The sequence below is a fragment of the Rhinolophus ferrumequinum genome, chromosome 18 (genome assembly GCF_004115265.2).
Source record: "Rhinolophus ferrumequinum isolate MPI-CBG mRhiFer1 chromosome 18, mRhiFer1_v1.p, whole genome shotgun sequence".
Taxonomy (NCBI): domain Eukaryota; kingdom Metazoa; phylum Chordata; class Mammalia; order Chiroptera; family Rhinolophidae; genus Rhinolophus; species Rhinolophus ferrumequinum.
The window spans coordinates 43,517,713-43,531,473 of record NC_046301.1 but is presented as its reverse complement, the minus strand read 5'-3'; the positions used below and the strand labels follow the sequence as shown (position 1 = coordinate 43,531,473).

General features: G+C 42.1%; 1 protein-coding gene and 1 pseudogene across 1 annotated transcript in view; one reads left to right on the top strand and one right to left on the bottom strand.

Moving 5' to 3' along the window:
* The window catches only part of TNFRSF10B (TNF receptor superfamily member 10b), a 36,951-nt gene extending 35,898 nt beyond the window's left edge, over nucleotides 1-1,053 (bottom strand). Inside the window, exon 1 of the mRNA XM_033134745.1 lies at nucleotides 774-1,053. Within this exon, the coding sequence (XP_032990636.1) occupies nucleotides 774-959 (186 nt within the window). The 5' untranslated portion in view covers nucleotides 960-1,053. The remainder of the gene's footprint in view (nucleotides 1-773) is intronic.
* A 6,430-nt stretch (nucleotides 1,054-7,483) lies between these two features.
* Nucleotides 7,484-7,782, top strand: LOC117038457 (small ubiquitin-related modifier 2-like; annotated as a pseudogene).
* Nucleotides 7,783-13,761: the final 5,979 nt, after the last annotated feature.

Here is a 13,761-nt window from a genome sequence, read left to right as displayed (position 1 = left end):
TTGTTAAGTGAAAACATTTGAAACTTCATGGTACCTGTAATGTTGGTTTGGCATTTAACTTTTTTTTTTTTTTCTTAAATATAAGAAAACTTTAAAGTGCCATGGGGTGGAAGCTCATCAGCTTGGAACTGTACTGGAAGTCCACAGTTTTCCACGTGTAGTTTGGATATTTACACATCACCGCCTTTTCCTGTTACCAAGATTTACATCCCTTTCCTGTTATGAAGCTCCCAGCCCCCGGCTGCGACTTAAAGGTCGTTTGCACATAGTCCTTTAAATGTTGCTGTGCGGGGAAAGTGAAAAGAACGAAGTTGGACGCTCAGGCGCCAGAAGGAAAGACGCGTGGTAGGCAGCAGAGGGAAAGTCTCAACGACTGCTTGTCTCATCGACTTTCCAATGGATATGTATTACAACTTAAACACAAGTGTAAAAAATAAAAAGAAAGAAAGAATGGAAAGACAATTTCTCTGTCGCAAATTGGGAGTTTCCAATTTGACCCTTATTCCTACAGTGCCTCTGGATTTCCCCCTTGGATTGCTGAGTCACCTGATCCAAGGACTGGGAGAGGGAGGGGGAGGGGGAGCGCGGGCTTTTGCTCCCTTTCGGGCCGGGTGGGTCCTGCGGGGCGATGGGAACCCGCTCTTCCCCTGACTCTGCCCGGACATGCCCCGGGCACCCGGTCTCCGGAGCAGGCACCCACCGTCCCCACTCTCCAGTCCCCTCTCAGTCACCACGCGCGCCTTCCCGAGCCAAGAAAGGCGACGGGGACTCACCGGCCACAGGAGAGCGAAGACGAGGAAAATGTACGGCCCGGGGCCCCAAAGCGGAAGCCTGGCTCCCCGCGCCGTGTGCATGGGGGCTGGAGACCGCGGTGGCCCGGCTCCGGAGGCGGCAAGTGCGCTGTGTCCCCGCTGCTCGGTGCCGTCGGGGGGCGATCCTGGTTCGGATAAAGTCTTCATCAGGAGTCGTCTGTGATTTCGTGGGGCGCGGAAGTATTCTTGCGTCTCCCCTTCCAGCGGAATGCGCGCATACTTCGCTTCTGCTCCTCTCGAGGGCGTGCTCTGGGCTTTTGTGCCTAGGCTGCTGTCATTGGGGCGGGGCGAATCCGACCCGCCTTCTAGGAGCGCCTCCCAGAGGGGAAATGAGGGCCTGAAGCAATTGTTCTTAAGCACCGGATTACCTGGGCTGGTCCTTTTTTGTTTCCTGCTGTCAGGCATCGAAGGGGGTGAGGAACTGTGGGAAGTAGATGCCCGAAGTTCAGAGTGCATCCAGGATCTGCCTTTTTTTGTTTAATACGTATTACGTAAGATTTTCTTTTATTTAAAAGATCATTTACAAAATACCGTATCCATAGATTTACTTTCTGTCATATACGTAGCTGAATGTGTTAAGTGTTTGGAATTCCATTCCTACATTTAAAAGTCAACCGGATTGCCCAGTTTAGACTAATTTGTTCTGTTCTTAATCTTTTCCACATTGAAGATGGAAGGAGATCATCTGAAAGCATTATGTGTGATTACAACCACATAACGCGTGTCTTGTAAGTCAAGTATTGGTGTTACACATATGGTTCTTATTTCAGAAGCAAAGATGACACGTGGAAGGAAAGAAGGGAGAGTTCTGTAAATTGCTGCGAGCTTGCAACAGAGTAAGAGAAGCCACGGATGCCAGCTAGTGACCAACTGCTATCGAAGTACGAATGGCGGAGGCCAGGCTACCCCTCAGCACTCTGGTCATGCTGGTGAGAGTTTCTAGCTGCTGGCTGACCCCGAAGGCTCCCCGTGAGATGGACAGGGACGCAGGTGCTAAGGAATTTCATCTGTTCACACACAGGTGTTCAAGCTCAAAAGCTACTGGAGCCTGGGTAAATGCTAAACACTATACGTGGGAACAATAAACTTTGCCCCAAAGATGAGACTTAGCAACTTATAGCTACCTACCTGTTATTTTAAGGTTCTTGACAGCTCTGCACAGTAAAATTCTCTGTTCATCAAGTGAAATAATAAACAGCTGATTCTAGGCCCATTTTCATTATAAAATTAAGGGATGGTGGGAAGCACAGTATTTCATTGTTACTTATACCAGGGAACAGATCGACAAGGGAGAGATGACAGGAATTTGGATAAGGCAATGTCCACACTCTAAAGTTAGACCAGCAAAGCTCTACCACCACCACCACCACCACCCAAAGCACCTGTGCCCAGCAGAAGGGAAGCCAGCAGCAGGCAGCTTGCTACATCCAGCCCAATAGAGGAGCCTTTGATACCGCTGGGGAATGGAGGAACCCAGTTTGGACATGTATTGAAAAGCAGTAATAAAATTTGTAAACACCGTAGTTAGTGCATTTAAGTGATCTATGCGAATTCCCCACCAACATTTCACAGTCCTCTTTTAGCTTTCACTGTCTGAAATTTGAGCCTGTTCTGCTTGAATAATCCATTTGGGGAGGGAGTAAGAGACAGGACTACCTATAAATACGGATGGGAAGGAATTTGCAAGGATCAACGGATATTTTTTATTCTTGTTGTGAAAATAAGGTGCCTCAAATTCTGTATGTTGATCACAGCTGAGTATAAACAAGATGCTATCCAATTTGTAACTTCTTTTCTGGTTTTTTCATGGAAGCCACAGCAGCACAGAACTCAACATGCAGGTCAGAAGAGAAGCACTGAGATAATCAAAGGAACGACTGGAGTCTGGCCAGTGTGCCTGACATGAAAAGAGAAGGCAAAGGAAAAAGATGAAGTAGCATCTCAATCCAAAGAGCTCCCATATGGCGGCTGCCTTTGTCCCTCTCTAGAGAGACTTGTATGCTGGAAGGAAACAAGGAGCTAGAAGAAAAAAGGACAGAAGGAAAGTGGGGGAAGTGGTGGGGGAAAGAAAAAAGCACAAATCAGGCACTAGACACCGCAAAGCCAAGAATGTACTAAAAACCACTTGTTAGTGGCTGACATGCACTCCCAAGCTGTTTCCTTTGTAAGAAAGGAAGACACAGATCAGCAAAGGTCAGGCGCAATGGTAACTGCTGGACTGCTGGTTGGGCTAGCCAGGCTGCTGTCTCACGCTTTATTCCCTCCCAATCTTAGGCTCATTCCAGCTCCTTGTGAATCACTTCCACTCTGGCTGAGCATTTGGTGACACGATGCAGGTACAAATACTTAAGAAAAAAAGCACTGTTGAAAGTCTGTTACAGTACATTTCAAATTTGATGATACAAAATAAAAAGAAAAACAAAAGAACACTTATTATAAAACCCTCCTCCCTTGAAAGGAAAAATTTGCCAGTGGGGGAGCCTGGTTCAGAGGGTTGGTTGTTTCTGGTTGTGGTCCTCAGCTGTGACACACACTAAATGGGCAGTTCCAGTGTCCTGGGTTCAACATGTGGAGGAGAGGGACAGCTGTCAAATGGCAGAACTTTTTACTGTAGTTCAGCAGAGAGAGGAGGAAGTGTGCCCACAGGGATCGAGAAGAAAGAGCAACCGTGAGAAACAGCAGGCAAGTTATAAGAGACAGTAAAACCTGAATATGACCAGTCAGAGATAAAGGACAAAGAAAACTTGGGCCTCAGGAAAGGAGGGGGCGGTTGAAAATCATAACTGCTATTGTAGTAATCAATTCAGAAAATGTGCTAGAAATACCATTACTTGTCCAATCTCAAGATACTATGGGTTGTCAATAAAACTAAAAAAAAAATGTGTAAACCATTTAATAAAATTCCTTCTAGTGGGCATTTTACATCCAAGCAGGGAAGTGGTGTGGACCCTATGTTCTTTTCTTCCGGGGACTAATTTTTGGTCTCTCTGACTCTCAGTTTTCCTTTTATGAATGGACGTGTTCACATCTTTCAGCTGTGAACTTTGTTTCAGTGTTCGAGTAGGAGTAGGTGCTGGCATAAATGGAACACTGGGCTGTTGCTGGTTCTAGCTGTCTTCTCAAGTGCTATGCCCACATTGCCAGAAGGAGTCTTGATGGCCATCCCAGAGCCTCACCTTTTCCTTCAGACTGATTTCTCGCTGGGTACCAAGAGGCCCACTAAGACAGTAACCACACAGGTCCAAATCCTTGTTGGTATGAAGGGTGAAATCTGAGACATCTTGTCAACTGTCTGCAGTGATAAGGTAAGTGTATCCTCTCCCTTCCTTTCTTCCTTCTTTCCTACCTTTTTTTCCTTCCTTCCTTGTTTCCCCCTCCCTCCCGCCCTTCTTTCCTGTCCTTTTTTAAAATTGGAATTTTTTTCGACATACCAAAAACTACAGAAAATCATACAGTTGACTTTACTGCCGTCATAATTTCACCTTAAAAATAAAATAGAATAATTATAAATGCAGTCGAGGGCCTCCAAAAACTTGTCAATCACCTTTACCATCCTGTAGCAAATTCTTCTCCAGTGATTGTGACAATTCAGGGTTGCCAGAATTGCCAACTCCCTATTTGTCATACTCTCCAATCTGCTTTCTTCCTCTGCTTCCTATTTTAGGCTATTTATATTTCAATATCAGCCATGAACAAAGTGAGGGATTTCACATTTCTTATATGCAAAGTCCCTCAACTTTTCTCTACCTGTTCGAGAAAAGTTTCAGGAGAAGCACGGGAACGGATTACTTGATCAAAAGTGGCAACATATTGAAAGAGTGTAAAACTATAAAGCACGTTACACATTTCTAACACATTATTGTTCATATTATGACAGAGTAAAGCCTTCACTTCTTGGTCTTCACTGCCTATGGCCTGACTTCTACCAGTCTCTCCATCCTTATCTTTTACTCTTTTTCTACATGAAGACTTTCTCCCTGATCTCTAATCAAGCCAGTTGCTGCTGTTTGGGGCTCATTCTTTGTGTCCCAGGCCTCATGCTTGAAGGGTGTGTCCTCTTTTATCTTCTCAACCATCCTTTTTGCAATTACCTGAGAATTCATCCTCTATTCCATCTCATCCCAAGAGATTTCTCCTTTCTTGGACATATGCTACTCATTGGACACAAGTATGTATTACTTTGTAGTTTCACTTTTCTTTTTGCAACCTGCATATGTTCTGACTAGACATTCTATTAACATAATATCTTTCTTAATCCCCTCCCATCTTATTTTTTACTTTAAATGTCTTTTTGTTTTCTAACACAGAGTTTATTAAATAATTTATAGCTCTGGATCTTATGGAGACATAAGCTTGACCCAATGCATTTTTTCTTTACTGGAACCATTTAAGCTTTCCAAGTGGCCATTATTTCTAATTATTATGGTCCTCGATGAAGGTGGCCAGAGTGAGGGGGTGCAAATAGGAAGGAGGGGATAGGCAGCTGCTAGGTTGCCAGAATTGTCAACTTTCTATTTGTGTCTTACTCTCCAATCTGCTTTCTTCCTCTGCTTCCCATTTTAGGCTATTTATATTTCAATATTAGCCATGCACTAAGTGAGACATTTCACATTTCTTATATTCAAAGTCCCCCAAACTTTTCTCTACCTGTTCGAGAAAAGTCTTGGATCATTTTATGACGGATGTTGAGCTACCTCTTTTCACCTCTTTCCTGGTAACCTGGTTGCCCAGAGCCTTGCCGTCATGGCACATCTAACATGTATCTGGTGGAAATCCATTCCCCTTTGTCTTATACATGGAAATGACAATGGCATTGCCACAGATAAGAACTGAGAGATTTGGAATATCTAGAGTTGGCTTTGTTATTGCCACTTTCCCGATCAGCTACCTTCCATGGAGGACCACAGCCTGAGGACTTGCTGTCAGGGCGTCTGGATGGAGCAAGACAGCTCTGTGCTCATAGGCAAAGGGAGTTCTCAGTGGTCTCAGTGACAGTGGGGAGTGTCGAGGACCCTCTGTGGCACTGCGTGCGTGTTTCTTAAGCATGTTCAAAATGTCCATGCCTAAACGTATGATAGCCAACAATACTTGCCGTAAATTTAAGAAATCCAGTTTTTATTGGGTGCCTAATATTTACCTGATACTGATTTAAATGCTTTACGTTCATTGTCTTATTTGATTCTTCTAACAGTTCTTGTGAGGAGGTATTAGCAGCCCATTATTGCAGATGAGGAAAGTTGAGGCTCTAAAAGACAATGACACTTGCTCAAGTGAGGGTCCTGCCTTTAAATAATGGAGCTGCAGTGTAAACCTCTCTGGTCTTCTTCCAAATTCTGCTTTTCTTCTCCACTGTGGTGATTCACTGAAAAGTTTGCCCAGAGGATGTGATTTACACTACGCACATTTACATAAGGCACTGTCTCCTCTGTGTGGGAAGTGCCCCCATCTTGTTTCATTGCCTTATTTACCAAGATAACCTCACCCGGTGCCTGGCTTAAAGCAGATGTTTGGTAAACGTTGGCTGTACAAGTGAATGAATGAAAGAAGGACCAGATGAGCTCTGTCACTCAGAACAGACAAGAGAATAAAAGTTCATCCCTTTTGTCCATTCTCCACTTCCTGCACACTCCTAACAGGATCCCTCTCCCACCAGGCTCTAGACCTGCTGTGGTTCTAGGAGGATCTCAAAGATCATCTTAAATTCAAATTAATGAGAGCAAAGGTCATTTTCACTGTCGTACTGATGAGGAACAGTTTCATTACCATCAAACGGATAGGAAGAATTGAGATTTTTTTCAATTTTTTTTTATAGGCAGCAACCAGTTCCACCTGCTATTATTATTATTATCATTATTATTATTTCATTTTTTATTGGGGAATATTGGGGAACAGTGTGTTTCTCTAGGGCCCATCAGCTCCAAGTTGTTCTCTTCTATCTAGTTGTGGAGGGCACAGCTCACTGGCCCACGTAGGAATCAAATCAGCAACCCTGTTGTTCAGAGTTCGCACTCTAACCACCTGAGCCATCTGGTTGCCCCTTAATATTTTTCTTATCGAAGAAGATGCTTCAAGTATTTTATTATAATTCAATTAAAATTTGTGATTGTCTTCAGGTAAATTATTCCTTTTTCTTATTGAGGCTATTTCTTTGTATTTTATATATTTTATAACCCTTATGAATTGGATACTCTTGTAAATACATTTTTTAACTGGCTGTTTCTGCTAATTTTTTTTTAAAACATCCATCTAGATATAAATTTATTTTATCTATTGTAATTTAAACCTTAGGGTTTTAAACCTATACAGTCATGTCTAAAATAGTGATTATTTTTCCTTCTCCCTTCCAAGAGCCTTGCCTTTTATTTTCATGTCTTGACTTATTGCATAGGCTAGAACTTTCAGTACAATGTTCAATGATGGTTAGAGAAGATAGGCATTTTGGTCTTGATTTCATTTCAAAGGACTTCACCTTTGCTAATGACATTGGCTCTTGTTTTCCTATAGAAATTCTTATCATTTTGTGTACATCCTTCTATCCTGATCTGTTTTAAGAATGAAAACAGAGGCTGCCGCCTCCTTCTTCTGCCACTCTTGGTACTGCTTGTGCTCAATCAGTGTGGACCTGGTACCTCTTTTGTGAAGCTGCAGCTGAAGAGACTCTGGTGCTCGTTATGACCCATAAAAAGCCCAAAGAAAGAGTCAAGACTGAGAACAACAAACATATTAATTTGAATATGGTGGGAAAGCATGGTTCTGTGGTGCAGTTTAAGATTAAGAGGCACATATTAAACTAGTTATTAAACTTATCAAACTAGTAAAAGCCTACTGTGAATGACAGGGTTTGTCAATCAGGCAGATCAGAATCCAACTTGACAGGCAGCCAGTCAATGAAACAGACGCACCTGCACAGTTGGAAATGGAGGCTGAAGATACAATTGATGTGTTCCAGCAGCCGACAGAAAGTGTCTAGTAAATAGGGGAATGGGCCGCTTTACCCAGAACTAAGTTCCTCCAGACCAAGAAGATATTCTCAGTTAGAAAACTGCATTTGGTACCACCACATCCTGACCACTACAGTATATTTCATTTTTCCTCCCCTATTCTTTATTGTACGTTAAGTAACTATGTATGTGCACAAGCATTTGCATTTATTTTTTAACTACGTGGCCAATGGTATGTTTTGAGCGACGTCAAATGGAGATGGGATGGGGAAAAAAACTGATTACGTGAAAATACTCCCTTTCTCCATTAGTGGTATGCTCATTCAGCTCTTACTTTTATATTCCAGTAAGTTATTTTGCTCTTAGTGTTTACAAAAGAACAACAACATAAATATTTTAGAACAGAAAAAAGACTGCAAATCAACAATCTAAATTTACACCTAAAGGAATTATAACGAGAACAATAAACAAAACCCAAATCTAGCAAAAGAAAGGAAATAATGGAGATTAGAGCCGAGATGAACAAATAAAGGAATAGAAAAATAATAGTGAAAATCAATGAAACTAAGAATTCATTCCTCAAAAAGATGAAACAAAACTGGGAAACCTCCTAGATAAAATTTAAAAACTAAAAAAGACTCAAATAACTAAAATCAGAAATGAAAGAGAATAGATGATTGTCACGTCCAGCGCAACAAGGGCCGTGAGGGTGCGAGAAGGGGCGGTTTGGGTTAAGTTTTTAAGAAAGAATCAAACAGAGACTTAATGCAGTTAAATCTCTCAGAAGGCCAGGGGTCTCTCAGTCTCAGAGGACTGGAGCCCAGAATAAGGCCGACTGAAGGTTTTTATTGATAGGTATACAAATACAAGAAAGTAACATTGTTTCTTACAAGGTCTGTGAGACTCATACATCATAGCAGAAAAATGTTTATTCCAATCACCGTTTGTCTATAAACAGCCGAAGCACAAGGTCCCATGATGTCTTACCTAAGGTATGTACCTTTTCAGGGTAAAGTCTGTCTTATTGTAAAAGCTCCGTTGAGATAAGTGGAGAGAACTGATCTTTATTGTCTTCATGATTTCTCTCATAAACAGGTGCAAGGGGAAAGCCAGAGCTGGCAGCAGACTTTCCCAGGCAGGGGGAAGGGGAGGCAAGGCCCCTTTCCATATTTCTCTAAGGCAGCTCATTAGGGGTCCCCACTCGGTTCCGCCTGGCTTAGGTTGTATCTCCTGTGAGATATCTTACCCGTCTTTGGCTGCAAACCATCTTTTGGGGACCAGACAGAGAGACATAAGGTGTAAACACAAGGATGGAACAGAGTCCCAGAAAGGCACAGTCTTACAGCCTCTTGTTTCCTTAAGGAAAGACACGGGGGGACAGTTGGCTAGGCTGCTGTGTGACTACAGATGATGAACAATTTCACAGAAATAAAAATAAGAGAATACTATGAAATATTATATAACAACAAATTAGATAACCTAGATGAAGTGGAAAAATCCTAGGAAAGGTAAGAATCTGGAAGCCACTCAAGCCCATCCCTGCTTTGTCTGCACAGGTTCCCGCCGCCTCAGCCGTGACCACAGGGCAGGACAGAGTTCACCAGCAATGAGCTGCCCCACCGGGATGTAACTGCCGCCTCGTGGACAAGTGCTATCCAGCAGGTACATTCTAAGAGTGATTTCCAACCCTTCCTCCTCCCTTGTCTCCAGGGCCTTCCAGTCCTCTGATTCCCACAATTCCTGGTTCTTTATCCACAGGCATTTATTTGATGCCTTCTGTGTGCCAGGCACTGTGCTAGTGAAGGGCACAAGGCCCCTGTTGTCTTGGAGATGGTATCCAGACAGACAGATAAACACGACAGCCAGAGAGACGAGATAGGAACTATTATGGACTGAATTTTGCCCCTTACTCCACCTTTATATGTTGAAGTCTTAACACCTAGTTCCTTAGAATGTGACAGTGTTTGAATATAAGGCTTTTAAAGAGATGATTAAGCGAAAATAAGGCCATTAGAGTAGGCCCTGTTCCAATGCGATTGGTGTTCTTATAACAGGAAGAAATTTGGACACACAGAGAGTCACCAGTGGCACACTTGCAAAGAGGGTTGACCATGTAAAGAGGCGGCAAATTGGTGGCCATCTTCTCGTTTCTTATTTTCAATCTTTTCTGTCTGTCAGTTTTACTATAATCTGTCTCAGTATGGAGTTTCTTGAGTTTATCTTGCTTGGAGTTTTTTTGAGTTTCCTGAGTGTGTAGACATGGCTTTTATCAAATTTGGGAAGTTTCTTCAAATAATTGTTTTCTGACCCTTTCTCTCTCTTTTCTTCTTCCGGGACCCCCATCATGAGTATGTTAACACACATGTTAGTGTCCCACAGCTCCCTTAGGTTCTGTTTATTTTTCTTCATTCCTTTTTTTTTCAGTTCCTCAGACTTGCTAAGTTCAATATCCTAACCTTCATGTTACTAATTCTTTCTTCTCCCATCTCATATCTGAAGTTGAACCCCTGTAGTGATACAAAGACTCAAGGACATAAAATCAGAGAATGGACAAAGATATTCTGTGTAAGTAGAAGCCAAAAGAGAGTTGAAGAGGAGCTATTATTATCAGAGATATTATTATCATTTCTTGGTATTTACCCAAATGAGTTGAAAACTTATGCCCACATAAAAACCTGTACGTGGATGTTTATAGCAACTTTATTTATAATCACAAAACTTGCAACCAAGATATCCTGTCCTTCAGTAGGTGAATGGATTAATAAACTGTTGTATATCCAGACAATGGAATATTATTCAGCCGTAAAAAGAAATGAGCTATCAAATCATGAAAAGACATGGAGGAAACTTAAATTAAAATCTTAGAAAGGCAAACTACAAACACAGTAAAAAGATGAGTGGGGGCAGCCGGACGGCTCAGTTGGTTAGAGCACAAGGTCTTAAACAACAAAGTTGCCAGTTCAATTCCAGCATGGGATAGTGGGCTGCACCCCCTGCAACTAAGATTGAAAATGGGGACTGAACTTGGAGCTGAGTTGCACCCTCCACAACTAGATTGCAGGACAATGACTTGACTTGAAGCTGATGGATCCTGGAAAAAACACAGTTACCCAACTAAAAAAAAAAATTAAAGAAAAAAAAAAGGATGAGTTTTTTTTTAAAAAAAAGATGAGTTTTTAAAGGAAAAAAAAAGATGGGTTTAGGAGAGAGGTAAAGATGAATAGGTGAAAATAGATGAATATCACAGAGGATTATTAGGGCAATGAAACTATTCTGTAGTATAGTGTAATTAAAGATAAATGTCATTCTGCATTTGTCCAAAACCTATACTATGTACAACACCAAGAGCAAACTCTAATGTAAGGTATGGACTCTGGGTAATTAGGATGAGTCAACGTAGGCTCAACAATTTTAAGAAACGTGCCAGTCTGGTACGGATGTTGGCAATGAGGGAGGCTGTGCATTTGTGGGGGCAGGGAGTATATGGGAAACTCCCTGTCCTTTCTGTTCATTTTACTGTGAAACTGAAACTGCTCTATAAAGTTCATTTAAAAAAAAAAATTTTATAACCCAGTAAAAAAGTTGTTTTTTCTTCAGATTAATTATTCCTGTTTCTTGTCAGGAGTGTTTCATTGTATTTGATGTGTTTTGTAATCATTATGCATTGGCTCTCTTGTAATTTCATTTTATAATTTATTGTTTTTGCTCTGTTGAAAACATTCATCCAAGCATACATTCCCTTTTAAGTATTATAGTTTAACCTTAGTTAAACTATACAAACTATTGTAAAATAATGAATGTTTTACTACCTCACATTTCATTTGAGTTCACTCTTGGTGTAGTACATAGTATGAGTCTGGACAAATGTAAAATGACATGTTATTAATTACACTATATTTATATACTTATATACTCACAAGTATATATTTATGTACTTATTTATACATATTTAATAACACTATACAACACAATGCTTTCATTGCCCTAAAAATCCTCTGTGATATTTATCTATTGTTACTCATTCATTTTTACCTCTCCCCTAAACCCTGACGACCACCCATCTTTTTACCGCCTTCACAGCTTTGCCTTTTCAAGAATGTACATTTAAGGTCCCACTTCCACATACCATTACACGGGTGGTTAGAGCTTCAACATATAAATTTGGGGTGGGAGGACACAATTCAGTCCACAGTGGGAACGATGCAAGAAATATAATGGTAATGAATCATCTAGGTGGAAAGAAATCATTGCCTATGTGAACACTGTAGGGGTTCAGAATAAGTCACCCCAATATGTGCCTCTGTGGTGTGTGGATTATTTTGAGCCAAAGGCAACTGAGACCCTGCAGACTAGAATTTAAATTTGGGGCTGTGTCCATAATAAGAGATTACCAGAGATAACCTTTTTGACCTATCTACAGGGCAAACTACTAATTACTGAACATGTCCTCTTCTTATCCTCCTGCAGTGACCTTCCTCACCTTTGAAGCCCCAAGGTGATCTTTAGCTCAGAATGCCACACACATACCTCATTTTAACTTTCTGTCTCTGAACCTCTCATGTATGTGGGGTCTCTCCCCCTGCCCCCTCATGCGGGGTTCCCATATGTATGTATGTAACTAAATTTAGTTATTCTCTCCTGTTAATCTGTCTCATGTTGATTTGATTATTAGACCAGCCAAAAGAACCTTGAGGGTAGAGGAAAGGACCTTCCTGTTACACAACATTATCCTAGCGATCAAGGAGGGACCAAGAGTAGAGGGAAATGGGAGAATCAGTTGCTAAGTGGAGTTGGAGGAATGAGACAGTGACTCAGAACAATTCAGAGGTTCCCCATGTCTTATGATGTCCCGCAAAAATTCCATTTCGATTATACAGTTATCAATCTGCTGGCATCGAGCTTTCTCGGGAAGGTGGTCACAGGGCTCCAACATGGCGCTGGACTGTTGATTTGGTCCATCCTGAAAATGCAGCTTATCCTCCTCATCTTCATAAGGGGACCCCACAGAAGGTTTATGTGTGATGTGTGTGTTGGAGGGATAAGATAGGGATCGAAGGTCAAGACAAACACTTATTTGCGGAATCTAAAGAAAAGAATAAGTGAATGAACTAACCAGAAACAGTGTTGGAGACAAAGAGGAAAAACTGAGGATTGCTAGATGGGCGGGGGGGGGGGGGCGGGTGAAGGGATTGAAGGGCAGTCGGTGACCACAGGATGGCCACGGGGTTTGAAAATTAATCTGGGGAACGTAATTTAGCGGTTACCAGAGGGTAAAGGGATTGGGGGTGGGAGATGAGGGTAAGGGGGATCAAATATATGGTGATGGAAGGAGAACTGACTCTGGGTGGTGAACACACAATGTAATTTATAGATGATGTGATACAGAATTGCACACCTGAAATCTATGTAATTTTAATAACAATTGTCACCCCAATAAATTTAAATAAAAAAAAAGAAAAAAAAAAAAAGAAGCGGAACTGGAGAAGAGGAGTCCTCTGCAAAGAACCCCACCTACTGCTGGTATAGGGAAAAGGGAGGAGAAAAGGAAACAAGTGAGCAGGAACAAAGAAAGGTTAGGCCTGAGATGAGGAAGGATGGCAAAGAGGGTTCTGGAGGATTGGGACAGAGGGGTCACAGATTGACCCCAGAAATCAGGGCCAGCTCATCCCTCAAGAACCCACAGCCCCTTTCCAACTGCTCTGTCAGAGCTGGTCTGCACCATGCTGGACAGACACCAGCTGGGGAGGCTGTGGGAGAGCCCGCCAGGGATGGGGTCCCTCTCCCTGGGGGAAGGAAAGGGAGGGAGGAGGAGCTGAAAAACCAGTCCCCCATGAACCTCACCTGGAAATCCAGAGTCAGGGCAGGAGACCCACCCATGCAGGGCAAGCTGAAGGCATCAAGGGGGAAAGAAAGGAGTGAGCCCCACAGCAAGATACAGCCTTGTACTCTTCATTTCACTCATAGAAGAAGGAGAGGATGGGGAAGGAAAAAAACTCCACACCTCTTTT